Genomic DNA, 13,977 nt, shown 5'->3' on the forward strand with positions numbered 1-13,977 from the left:
AAAAAACATTATGATTTGTACATTTTCAGAATGTGCTTGTTCTATTTTTAAACAAACAAAACAATCTCAAGTTGTCTTTATTTTTAAGTTATCCTGCCGTGATGTTACCAGTCCGGCCCACTTGGCATACTTGCCAACCCTCCCGTTTTTAGCGGGAGAATCCCGATATTCAGCGCCTCTCCCGACAACCTCCCGACAGAGATTTTCTCCCGACAAACTCCCGGTATTCAGCTGGAGCTGGAGGCCACGCCCCCCCCCCCCAAAAAAAATAAATGTCTGCCGCAGCTGCGATTGGACCTGACCAGCCTCCGGGTACAAGTACTGGAGTACCAATTGCTTGCCAGGGAAGATCTTCCCCAGGAAGCAAGGATTGACCGGTTTTAGTTTAGTCTTTATTTGAAGGGACAATGTACAGAAACATTAAGCTCAAAGACAGATATGTTCTGTACCAGATTATAGCTAAATAGCTAATTTCCATCTGCAGTCCCTGGCTACCTAAATTAAAGGGATACAAAAATCATGCAATAAAATTATGACAATAAAATCATACACAAGTATTAAGAAAAATGTCATAAAATGCCCTTTCATGGACACATACTTAATATACAATACAACCACACCTCATTTACATCATCACACAAAGACAATACATGCTTTTGTTCACATCTGTCATCATTTGTAAAAACAACCATGATTTTAACAGACACACCTCACAATTTACAATAAAAAATGCTCTCATGGATGAATATAATACACATTAGGTTGATGTAATGCCCATCTTAGTGACCGTGTGAGCAGCTTTGATTGCTCCAAAGCCACTTTTTAACTTCAATTGTGAATGAAGAGTAATCTGTTAGACTTTTCAAGTTTGTTTTCAGGTCGTTCCATTCCTTTATGGCTTTATATGAAAAGGCTGATTGTGCAAAAGAGGTTTCACATCTGGGTACGCTACACTGCCCCCTGGTGGAGGCTCGTGTGTTTCTAGTTGTCACAGCAGATAGCGTATCTTGTCGATACTACTATGGTTATATTGATATTTTTTGGCATTGCAACATCTTCTTTCGTTTTTTTTAATGTATTTATATTACGTTTATAAACTCAGGAAATATGTCCCTTGACACATGAGGACTTTGAATATGACCAATATATGATCCGGTAAAGACTTGGTATCAGATTGATACCTAAATTTGTGGTATCACCCAAATAACAGAAAAATAAGTGATTCTTAAATTTTAACAGAAGTGTAGATAGAACATGTTAAAAGAGAAAGTAAGCAGATATTAACAGGAAATTAACAAGTAGATTAATAATTGTGTTTGTTTACTTACAACTAAAAGACAAGTTGTCTAGTATGTTCACTATGTTATTTAAGGACAAACTTGCAACAAGAAACATATGTTTAATGTACCCTAAGATTTTTTGTTAAAATAAAGCCAATAATGCAATTTTTGTGGTCCCCTTTATTTAGAAAAGTATCGAAAAGTACTGAAACGTATCGAAATACATTTTGGTACCGGTACCGGTACCGGTATTGGTTATCGGGACAACACTAGTATGTATAGACGCACGCATGCAGTGATTGAGTGAATGGACATTATTTGAAGCGCAAAGTGGCGAGGGACGACTAAGTTGAGTAACACCAGGGGTCTGAAAAGATAAGAAAGAAGTGGGATAAGTTGTGAATTAAAGTCTAGGTCTGACTTCAACATGATGTCCAAATACATTTTTGAAATATATATTTTTGTATTGTAATTTATGCATATTGCTGCCTCTCTCTCATCTAAAGGACCTGAAAAAAGTCGAAGACCCCTGTATTAAGGGGTTAAATGTGTGGGGTTTATTTAGTCACACCTGGCTTTTTTTTTTTTTTACATTTGCAGAATTTCTTAGCATCCAACTGCTTGTGCCAGTCGATCCTTGGTTGCTGCTTGATCAACCTCAAAGTGCATCATGAGAAAATGAGAATGAGGACACCTTCAAATATTGGGTGTAAGCATCACATCCATGTCATACTTTGTTGAGGGCTTCTCGTAGTTCCATGTCAGCTCCATCATTGGGAGTGACATTCACCTGAGAGATGTTTCCTGTCATCATGTAGTCCACTACAAGAGGAGCTGGAGATTCCCCACCCTGGACTAGGATGGTAGACATCATCTGTCCAATAGTGCAGTATACTCCATTCTGCACATGGGAAATGTTCAATCTTGGAATGAAGCCATTAGGAGATTCTAAGAGAAAGGGACAAAACAAACAATAGTGTTATACATTAAAGAAAAACGTCTTCTTAAAAAGAAGTTCACACCAATCACGTTTCATTTCGACAAAACTCAATGATTTATTGACTTTTGACTGCTGTGTGAAGCAGAAGGTCTTTGGTTTGAATCCCAGTTGTGGTAGAACTTTTAGTATAGTTTTTAAATGCATTTTTAAATTATGTTAAAATTGTTTAATTCGCTAAACTTCAGCATATTATCATATATTATCATACATACACTATATTGCCAAAAGTATTTGGCCACCTGCCTTGACTCACATATGAACTTGAAGTGCCATCCCATTCCTAACCCATAGGGTTCAATATGATGTCGGTCCACCTTCAACTCTTCTGGGAAGGCTGTCCACAAGGTTGCGGAGTGTGTTTATAGGAATTTTCCACCATTCTTCCAAAAGCGCATTGGTGAGGTCACACGCTGATGTTGGTCGAGAAGACCTGGCTCGCAGTCTCCGTTCTAATTCATCCCAAAGGTGTTCTATAGGGTTCAGGTCAGGACTCTGTGCAGGCCAGTCAAGTGCATCCACACCAGACTCTGTCATCCATGTCTGTATGGACCTTGCTTTGTGCACTGGTGCACTGGTGTTGGAAGAGGAAGGGGCCCGCTCCAAACTGTTCCCACAAAGTTGGGGAGCATGACATTGTCCAAAATGTTTTTGTATCCTGGAACATTCAAAGTTCCTTTCACTGGAGCTAAGGGGCTAAGCCCAACTCCTGAAAAACAACCCCACACCATAATTCCTCCACTGACCCCTCTCTGTCAATTTACGTGGCCCACCACTTTGTGGCTGAGTTGCTGTTGTTCCCAAACTTCTTATGATAAAGCCAAAAGTTGACTTTGGAATATTTAGGAGTGAGGAAATTTCACGATTGGATTTGTTGCACAGGTGGCATCCTATGACAGTTCCACGCTGGAAATCACTGAGCTCCTGAGAGCGGCCCATTCTTTCACAAATGTTTGTAGAAACAGTCTCCATGTCTAAGTGCTTGATTTTATACACCTGTGGCTGGGCCAAGTGATTAGGACACCTGATTCTGATCATTTTGGATGGGTGGCCAAATACTTTTGGCAATATATTGTATATTAGTTATATGGTGCTGGGATAACCAGGATTTTACCTTTCAGAGCTCCTCTTGCACAAACAATGTTTGACCTGGGTATTTGTCAAATCCCAGTTACTGCTAGGAGCCATTGTGTTGCCTTTTAGCCATATGGTAAATATATTTGTGAACAGCAAATAAAAGGCTGGCTTGTTTAACTCCTTCATATCTCTGCCGCCATTTCAACATGTTTTGGTGTAAATTGTGCATACATTTTGCTCCACAGTCACATTTTCAATCCAACATTGTCTTCCGTGGCTTAATGCTCAATTCAGGTAGCACACATATGCAAATGAAGTATGTACCTCCATACATTTGTACTTGTATTGCTTGTGCATGTCAAAGTAAGTGTCATCAACAGATATAGTCCACTTCAGTCATCTACTTCATCTTTTCAATCATGGAAAAACGTATGTCATCACATTATTTTTTGGGGGGGATGATCTCTGACTTGACTTGTATATTTACATATAAACCTTTATAATAGCCCAACCTGTGTGTGAAAATGTACTAAGAATTTAGTCTTATCTTGTTTTGCTACTTTACAACTTGAGCTAAATTAGCGGTTATCATCACTTCCTGTCTCCTCCATGTGTAGCTTTAGCATACGTAGCTCTTCCTTGTTGTACTAATCTGTGCATTTGCAAAGTTTGAAACGTTTTTTTAAACTTCTAAAATTACATTTCTCTAAGTTAGGGCAGCTCAGAAAGAGTGAATTAAATAAAAAGTTAAGCCCAAAATGACTGCTAATTTGTTTTGATAGAGTTACAATTCCACAAAAATGAAGTAAGGACAAGGCATTGCTTTTAATTCCATACAGTATTAGTTTTTACAGTGTAAGTACATGACTATAACCCATGTGACATACTCCGGTGCAGTAGATGGCAGTATGCACCTTTCATGTAATTGCTGCAAGCTGCCGTTAAACTAAAGGAAGAATTAGTCAAAGGTTCTTTGACATCAAAGAGCTGCTACTTCAAAGAGCAGGATCTTTTAAAGCCGGATCGTTCGCGAACGACCCATCACTCGGTGTTGGCAGCAAATGGTAACAACGTCTTCATCTCATCTCTTTTTGCACTCCAACTAATTACTTACTTACTTACTTTTAAAATCAGCTTTTCAGTCCGCGTCTTACATTTAAAACATGAGCCAAGACATAAAGCCGGAAGTTAGCAACACGCAGGAAGAAATGTGCGAATTCCAAAAGGTTAGAAAGTTGATGGAGGAGCGACTAAATGTTACTGCTGAAGAAATATTTGGAGTGTTGGAAAGAACCATAGCAGAGTACGAGGAGGAACTTTCTAGGACAAAAGAGGAGAACAAACGTCTACAAGAACTACTGGATGCTGTTTTCAAACCTCAAGTTGTGCTACACAGAGCAGGTTTGTTTATTTGACATTGTCTTCATGATGATTATCCTGTAGAAACAAGATTGTTTCTTTGAGATTTTGCTATTGGGAGATGACACCTTTTTAAAATGAGTGATTTATCTATTTTCTATTTGACATAACAATCATTGTGTTGAAAGCCTCTGCATGAATTTAGATATAGAAACAAGTTGCAAGATTAGAATGTATGAATGGCTTTGATGTGTATATCTGGAGCTTTGTTTGAAATTTAAAATTATATTTCGCTCAATAAAAATATTTTAATTAACATGACATGAGGGAAGAGGTGGCGACTTGTCCAGGGTGTACCCCGCCTTTAGGTTTAGGCTCCAGCACTCCCCGCGACCCCGAAAGGGACAAGCGGTAGAAATTGGATGGATGGATGGATGAGGGAAGTAGTTTCTATTTTAACACAGTTACATACTCTGATTTATTCCCACCTGTTTGACACTCTTCAATAATATATATTTGTATTCAGTCACGTTACTTCTTCACTACTCAGTGGCTTAGTGGTTAGATTGTCCACCCTGAAATCAGTAAGTCGTGAGTTCAAACCCCGCCCGATTCATACCAAAGACTATAAAAATGGGAGCCATTGCCTCCCTGCTTGGCACTCAGCATCAAGGGTTGGAATTGTTGGTTAAATCACCAAAATGATTCCCGGGCGCAGCCACCGCTGCTGCCCACTGCTCCCCTCACCTCCCAGGGGGTGAACAAGGGGATGGGTCAAATGCAGAGGACACATTTCACCACACCTATCATTGGTACTTTAAGTTTGTCAAACATACGGTCCACGGGCCGGATCAGGCCCTCCAACAGGTTTTATCCGGCCCGCGGGACGAGTTTGCTAAGTACAAAAATGAGTCAACATTTTTGAATGAAAGAAACTGCTGTTTTAAATGTGTCCTCTAGATGTCACAATAGCAATTATTTTGTATCTTTGTAGATGATGCTACATATGTAAAAAAAAAAAAAAAAAACACATGATGTTAGTGCACCAGTCGGGGAAAATGAGCAAACTACATAAATAACATCCTGTAATTTGATTTTGATATTATTTTTTTATCTTGATAGATTGGAAATTTACACCAATGAGTTGACTGATGAACATTACCACATAATTGATTCTGAAAGTGTAAAAAAGACAAATAAAGATAGAATACTATTGACTGCAACATGTAAGTGTAAAAAAAAAACAGTAATTATTTGTACAATTTCAGAATGTGTTTGTTCTATTTTTTTAAACAGAAAACAATCTGCAGTTGTCTTTATTTTTAAGTTATCCTGCCGTGATTTTACCAGTCCGGCCCACTTGGGAGTAGATTTTTATGCATGTGGCCCCCCTTCTAAAATTAGTTTGACACCCCTGGCCTAGATCTTCCTGCGAAAAGCAGATACGAGAAAAAAATCTAACTTTGAAACGGAATAGATCCCTAAAGATTTGTTGAGTAATATCAAGGATTATAAGTCGGTCGCGTTCCCAGACATGTGGAACTATCTTGAGTTCCAGACGTCATTCTACACGACAAAGGAGATGAAAGCTTAAAAAGGCATGGATGGCTACAATTTATTTGTGTGTGGCTGGGTCAAGTAAAATAGTATCAAGACTCTCACGGATAAATCATGCATGGTTTTTGTTCGGGTAAGGTTGGATTTTATCATTCAACTTTGTGTCTTGCGAGGACGCGTCCATGTAAACAAACAACGACTAGGACCCGACAGCTGCCACCCGTGACTGCATATCCATTTAACTAACTAACTATTATTCAATCATCACCATATTTCATGTTTGTCCTGTTGTTGGTTAATAAAAGTCCACAACCATAAAATACTTCCAGTAAGATGTCTAATAAGAGCTATAAATGATTTAGATATTTTAGTTTTTATGCATATATTTTATTAGGCCAACCTCACATAATGTGGATCGTTGGCATAAGAGCTGCAAACTAAAATACAGTAACGCCTCATTTGTGTTCTATGTTCTGCAGACGTCCAGCGGGTGTCAGTGGGGAGTCATGAAGAGGAGTGGCACACCAGTGTGGGACAGAAGGAGCTACAGGCCCCCTCCCACATTAAAGAGGAGCAGCCCTGGGAGCAGCTTCATGATGAAGATGAAGCTCAGTCCTTACAGCTTCATCACAGTCAAAGTGAGGAGAACAGAGGGGCGGAGCTTGTAACTCAACACATCACAGAAGCTGATGGAGAGCATTGTGAAGATATAAACTCAGAACCAGACAGCATCTTTGCTCCACTGTCAGACATGGACGACATGATGTCAGACTCTTCTGATCACAGTGACCACATCCAAAAACCTTTGGAGAGTAAAAATGACTCTAAAGGTGATACGACACATCACACTAACAACAAACACTTTGACTGCTCTGAATGTGGAAAATCATTTGGACAGAAGAGTCATTTTACAAGACACATGAGAACACATACTGGCGAGAAACCTTTTACTTGCTCTGTTTGTAAGAAGAGTTTCTCTAGAAAGCATGTCATGACCACACACATGAGAATACATACTGACGAGAAACCTTTTACTTGCTCAACTTGTGCCAAAAGATTCAAAACTAAGTATGAAATGATGTTACACATGAGAACACACACAGGTGAGAAACCTTTTACTTGCTCTGTTTGTAAGAAGAGTTTCTCCAGAAAGCAAGTCATGACCACACACATGAGAACACACACTGGAGAGAAACCATTTAGTTGCACTGTGTGTGATAAAACATTCAGGTTTAGGCAGAATGTCAGTCAACACAAGTGTGTAACAGTCATGGAAGCTGCAGGGATTTAAAAACACTTAAACAGTGATTGTGCTAAATGTACTTTAAAAACACAGCATGTTTAATATGAATGTATATTTTATGTTGTATGTAGTGCTTCTCATCTTCTAGTGTTATATGTTGGCCTGTAATTACTTTTTAAGTTGTGTGCATTTATTGAATATTATATATGTAGCTACTATTTTATTTTATTTTATCATTATTAAAGAGAGGACATCTTATTTTCATGTGGGTTTTTTTTGTGTCTTATAAAATCACACATTTTTTTCATTGCATGTTATTGTTATTATCAAATTGTTATTATCCAACTAAAAGTATGAATTAATAAAATGGTTAACAAAATGTGGACTCTGGTAGATTAGCAGCATTGTTACATCATGAATGTTAACTACTGCAAAACATCAACCAAAGAAGAAAAAGGCTGAAGTTAGCAACACATCACTGAACTTTAGAGCCATCGCGAGTGGAGTTGGTTGTTTTTATTGCTGCATTTGTACTCATTTCACCACACATCTTTACTTTTAATACTAAAATATTCTTCAAATATATTGTTGTAGGCTTCTAAGATTGATGTTTCTGATGTGTGTAGTCTGTGGAAATTGTTCACTTGCACATATGATGATGATCATCATCATCATCAACATCATCATCATCATCTACATCATAATCATCATCATCATCATCATCAGACGTTACCGGTTCACTACTGGACGAAACCTTAGCATTAATGTTTTAATATACGTGTGACCTCATTATTCCTTGATAATAAGACTACAAATACAGATTTAAAGGCCTCCTGAAATGATTTTTTTTTTATTTAAACGGGGATAGCAGATCCATTCTATGTGTCATACTTGATCATTTCGCGATATTGCCATATTTTTGCTGAAAGGATTTAGTAGAGAAAAACGACGATAAAGATCGCAACTTTTGGTATCTGATTAAAAAAAAGCCTTGCCCCTACTGGAAGTAGCGTGACGTAGTCAGTTGACAGGCTCCTCACATTTTCCTATTGTTTTCAATGCAGCTGGAGCGATTCGGACCAAGAAAGCGACGATTACCCCATTAATTTGAGCGAGGATGAAAGATTCGTGGATGAGGAACGTTAGAGTGAAGGACTAGAATGCAGTGCAAGACATGTCTTTTTTCGCTCTGACCGTAACTTAGGTACAAGCTGGCTCATTGGATTCCACACTCTCTCCTTTTTCTATTGTGGATCACGGATTTGTATTTCAAACCACCTCGGATACTATATCCTCTTGAAAATGAGAGTCGAGAACGCGAAATGGACATTCACAGTGACTTTTATCTCCACGACAATACATCGACGAAACACTTTAGCTACGGAGCTAACGGGATAGCATCATGCTTAACTGCATATAGAAACAAAATAAATAAATCCCTGACTGGAAGGATAGACAGAAGATCAACAATACTATTAAACCGTGGACATGTAAATACACGGTTAATGCTTTCCAGCCTGGCGAAGGTTAACAATGCTGTTGCTAACGACACCATTGAAGCTAACTTAGCAACCGGACCTCACAGAGCTATGCTAAAAACATTAGCTATCCACCTACGCCAGCCAGCCCTCATCTGCTCATCAACACCCGTGCTCACCTGCGTTCCAGCGATCGACGGTGCGATGAAGGACTTCACCCGATCACAGAAGCGGTCGGCGAGACGGAGGAAGTTAAGGTGAGTTAGCCGGCTAGCGCGTCTGCTATCCATCTCTGTCCTCCTGGCTGTGTTGCTGTAGTCCCCTGCTAATACACCGATCCCACCTACAACTTTCTTCTTTGCAGTCTGCATTGTTCATTAAACAAATTGCAAAAGATTCACCAACACAGATGTCCAGAATACTGTGGAATTTTGAGATGAAAACAGAGCTTTTTTGTATTGTATTCAATTGGGTACCAATACTTCTATCAACCGTTTACGTCATGCGCATACGTCATCATATCTAGACGTTTTCAACCGGAAGTGTGGCGGGAAATTTAAAATCGCAATTTATAAGTTAACCCGGCCGTATTGGCATGTGTTGCAATGTTAAGATTTCATCATTGATATATAAACTATCAGACTGCGTGGTCGGTAGTAGTGGCTTTCAGTAGGCCTTTAAGCACTGTATTAGAGTGCCTCTTGTAGTACTCCAACTCGCCACACTGTGAGAAGTGGGGGTGATCATGAGCTAGCAGATGCATGTTGCTGTCATGTTTTATCAGCGAGGAGGACAGCATTTGTGTTTAGTTTTTGTCAGATGCAAATTTTAAGGCTCTGCCGAATAAATGAATCACTATGGCTGCCAATATGGAGGAATATATATATATTTAAGTTCAAATACTTCTCTTAACAGGTAGAAAAATGACACCACAAAAAAGTGAAACAGCAGCAGTATTCAGTAAATATGTTATTAATTTACTAATTAATTAACTATAAAGAGTAACAGTTCAGTTTAGTGCAGTTCAGTTTCAGTTCATTTTGAACATGCATACAATACTAATACAATGTAATGCATCACATATGTCCAGTTGTTTCATTACAGCACGCCCGGAAAGGAGTAGGAAGAAGCTGAGCTTATTTAATCCTACCCCTTTTCATACCATAGCAATGTTATCCCTTGTCCTTGTTCTCTGTAACAGAACAGTGAATAATTAAATAATATACCATAGTAAGTAAACAAATATTAAATACATGAACAATTGTATCTAAAAACAAAACAACAAAAAATAAAAATAAAAAAAGGTTCAAGATGTTCATCATAATTATTGTTCTGTGTACTTTGTGAACACTTTTAAACTGAATCATATTGCTGCTTTGTTTGATGTCTTTGTCTTTATTTGGTTATTCCATTCCATAATTTAATTCCACATACTGATATGCTAAAGGTTTTAAGTGTTGTATGAACATACAAATGTTTTAAATTAGATTTGTATGTAAGGTTATATTCCTCCTCTTTTGTTGAGAAGAAGTGTTGTACATTATTGGGTAGCAGGTTATAGTTTGCTTGAGACATCATTTTAGCTGTTTGCAAATGCACCAAATCGTTGAATTTCAATAATTGTGATTTAATCAATTGTAATGGCCATAGATGATGTGGTCCTGATGGCTTCATCTGGCCAGGATCTTCAGCTCTCACTGGATTGGTTCGCAGCCAAGTGGGAAGCGACTGGGATGAGAATCAGCACCTCCAAGTCCGAGTCCATGGTTCTCGCCCGGAAAAGGGTGGAGTGCCATCTCCGGGTTGGGGAGGAGACCCTGCCCCAAGTGGAGGAGTTCAAGTACCTCAAAGTCTTGTTCACGAGTGAGGGAAGAGTGGATCGTGAGATCGACAGGCGGATCGGTGCGGCGTCTTCAGTAATGCGGACGCTGTATCGATCCGTTGTGGTGAAGAAGGAGCTGAGCCGGAAGGCAAAGCTCTCAATTTACCGGTCGATCTACGTTCCCATCCTCACCTATGGTCATGAGCTTTGGGTTATGACCGAAAGGACAAGATCACGGGTACAAGCGGCCGAAATGAGCTTCCTCCGCCAGGTGGCGGGTGTCTCCCTTAGAGATAGGGTGAGAAGCTCTGCCATCCGGGAGGAGCTCAAAGTAAAGCCGCTACTCCTCCACATCGAGAGGAGCCGGATGAGGTGGTTCGGGCATCTGGTCAGGATGCCACCCGAACGCCTCCCTAGGGAGGTGTTTAGGGCACGTCCGACCGGTAAGAGGCCACGGGGAAGACCCAGGACACGTTGGGAAGACTATGTCTCCCGGCTGGCCTGGGAACGCCTCGGGATCCCTCGGGAAGAGCTGGACGAAGTGACTGGGGAGAGGGAAGTCTGGGCTTCCCTGCTTAGGCTGCTGCGCCCGTGACCCGACCTCGGATAAGCGGAAGAAGATGGATGGATATTGTCGTAGTGATTCATTTATTCAGCAGAGCATTAAAACTTGGATCTGACAAAAACAAAACACAAATGCTGTCTTCCTCGCTGATAAAACATGATAGCAACATGCATTTGCTAGCTCACGATCACCCCCACTTCTCACAGTGTGGCGAGTTGGAGTACTACAAGAGGCATTCTAATACAGTGCTTAAATCTGTATTTTTAGTCTTATTATCAAGGAATAATTAGGTCTCACTTATATTAAAATATTAATGCTAAACTTTCATCCAGTAGTGGACCGGTGACCTCTGATGATGATGATGATGATGATGATGATGATGATGATGATGATGAATATGTGCAAGTGAACAATTGGATCCACAAGGGACAACAACCCTTTCCACAGACTACACACACCAGAAACACAAATCTTAGAAGCCTACAACAATATATTTGAAGAAGACTTTAAGATTAAAAGTGAAGATGTGTGGTGAAATAAGTACAAATGCAGCGAGTTGGGGGTTAAATCACCAAAATGATTCCCGGGCGCGGCGCCGCTGCTGCCCACTGCTCCCCAAGGGGATGGGACAAATGCAGAGGACAAATTTCACCACATCTAGTGTGTGTGTGACAATCATTGGTACTTTAATCTTTAATCTTAATCTTTAATAAAAACAACCAACTCCACTCGCGATGGCTCTAAAGTTCAGTGATGTGTTGCTAACTTCAGCATTTTTCTTCTTTGGTTAAAGTTTTGCAGTAGTTAACATTCATGATGTAACAATGCTGCTAATCTACCAGAGTCCACATTTTGTTAACAATTTTATTAATTCAGACTTTTAATTGGATAATAACATCAACAAAATCCAATGGAAAAAATCTGTGATTTTATAAGAGACACAAAAAAAATGAAAATACTAAGATTTACTCTCTTTAACAATGAGAAAATTAAATAAAACATTAGCCACATATATAATATTTTATTAATGCACACAACTTAAAGGCCTACTGAAATGAATTTTTTTTATTTAACAGATCCATTCTGTGTCATACTTGACCATTTCGCGATATTGCCATATTTTTGCTGAAAGGATTTAGTAGAGAAAATCGACGATAAAGTTCGCAACTTTTGCTCGCTGATAAAAAAAGCCTTGCCTGTACCGGAAGTAGCGTGACGTCACAAGCGGTAGTGCTGCTCACAATTCCCCGTTGTTTACAATGGAGCGAGAGAGATTCGGACCGAGAAAGCGACGATTACCCCATTAATTTGAGCGAGGATGAAAGATTCGTAGTTGAGGAACGTTAGAGTGAAGGACTTGAGAGGCAGTGATGGACGTATCTTTTTTCGCTCTGACCGTAACTTAGGTACAAGCTGGCTCATTGGATTCCACACTCTCCTTTTTCTATTGTGGATCACAGATTTGTATTTTAAACCACCTCGGATACTATATCCTCTTGAAAATGAGAGTCGAGAACGTGAAATGGACATTCACAGTGACTGAACATGTAAATACACGATTAATAATTCAGCTTTGCGAAGCTAAAAAAAATAGAAGCTAACCTAGCTACGTAGCCAACGTGATAGCAGCAGTCTCAAATGCAGATAGAAACTAAATTAAAAAAAAACCCTGACTGGATGGATAGACAGAAGATCAATAATACTATTAAACCATGAACATGTAAATACACGATTAATAATATTCCGCTTGGCGAAGCTAAAAAAACAGAAGCTAACCTAGCTGCGTAGCTAACTTAGATGCGGCGGCGGGCGTTGTACGCGTTTGACGACACCCCGGCCGCCATCAGAGTCGGCAAGAAACATACATTTCCCCAAAGTTACGTACGTGACATGCACATATCGACACGCACGTACGGGCAAGCGATCAAATGTTTGGAAGCCAAAGCTGTACTCACCGTAGTGCGTCTGTTATCCTGCTCAAAACACAACACAACCTCCTGGTGTTGGTGTTGCTGTAGTCCGCCACTCCACCGATCGCACCTACAACTTTCTTATTTGCAGTCTCCATTGTCCATTAAACAAATTGCTCAATCGCTTTATTAACAAGCGGTAACTGGTTGTAGTTCAAAAAGTAACGCGCACACATACACGAGCTCACACACACTCGAGTTCTCCGCCAACTCACTCGCGCATGCGCATTCCCCAAACCCTTAAAGACACAGTACACTAATGCAAATATCACAGATATTACAGTATTGTACTTAGCCGCTAAGACACCGATCGATCCCACCTACAACGTTCTTCTTTGCAGCCTCCATTGTTCATTAAACAAATTGCAAAAGATTCACCAACACAGATGTCCAGAATACTGTGGAATTTTGTCGAAGAAAACAAGAGGCTTTTCTATCGGGTCCGATGGGGTCCAAACACTTCCGTTGCTTTTATGACGTCACGCGCATGAATCATATCCAAAGGAGTTTTTCAACCGGAAGTGTGGCGGGAATTTTAAAATTGCACTTTATAAGTTAACCCGGCCGTATTGGCATGTGTTGCAATGTTAAGATGTCATCATTGATATATAAACTATCAGACTGCGTGG

At 39.7% G+C, this 13,977-nt stretch overlaps 1 protein-coding gene across 3 annotated transcripts; it reads left to right on the forward strand.

Moving 5' to 3' along the window:
* Nucleotides 1–4,289: 4,289 nt before the first annotated feature.
* LOC133644696 (zinc finger and SCAN domain-containing protein 2-like) lies at nucleotides 4,290–7,867 on the forward strand. Of its 3 annotated transcripts, XM_062039393.1 has the most exons (4): nucleotides 4,290–4,349; nucleotides 4,396–4,418; nucleotides 4,489–4,755; nucleotides 6,750–7,867. In XM_062039393.1, the coding sequence occupies exons 3-4, from the start codon at nucleotides 4,518–4,520 to the stop codon at nucleotides 7,559–7,561; spliced, it is 1,050 nt and encodes a 349-aa protein (XP_061895377.1). In that variant the 5' UTR covers nucleotides 4,290–4,349; nucleotides 4,396–4,418; nucleotides 4,489–4,517; the 3' UTR covers nucleotides 7,562–7,867. The 3 variants fall into 3 exon arrangements, with proteins under 3 accessions (XP_061895377.1, XP_061895376.1, XP_061895375.1); XM_062039392.1 differs by having other exon boundaries at nucleotides 4,295–4,349; nucleotides 4,396–4,755; XM_062039391.1 differs by lacking the exon at nucleotides 4,290–4,349 and having other exon boundaries at nucleotides 4,366–4,755.
* Nucleotides 7,868–13,977: the final 6,110 nt, after the last annotated feature.

Source organism: Entelurus aequoreus, linkage group LG27 (assembly GCF_033978785.1).
Source record: "Entelurus aequoreus isolate RoL-2023_Sb linkage group LG27, RoL_Eaeq_v1.1, whole genome shotgun sequence".
NCBI lineage: Eukaryota > Metazoa > Chordata > Actinopteri > Syngnathiformes > Syngnathidae > Entelurus > Entelurus aequoreus.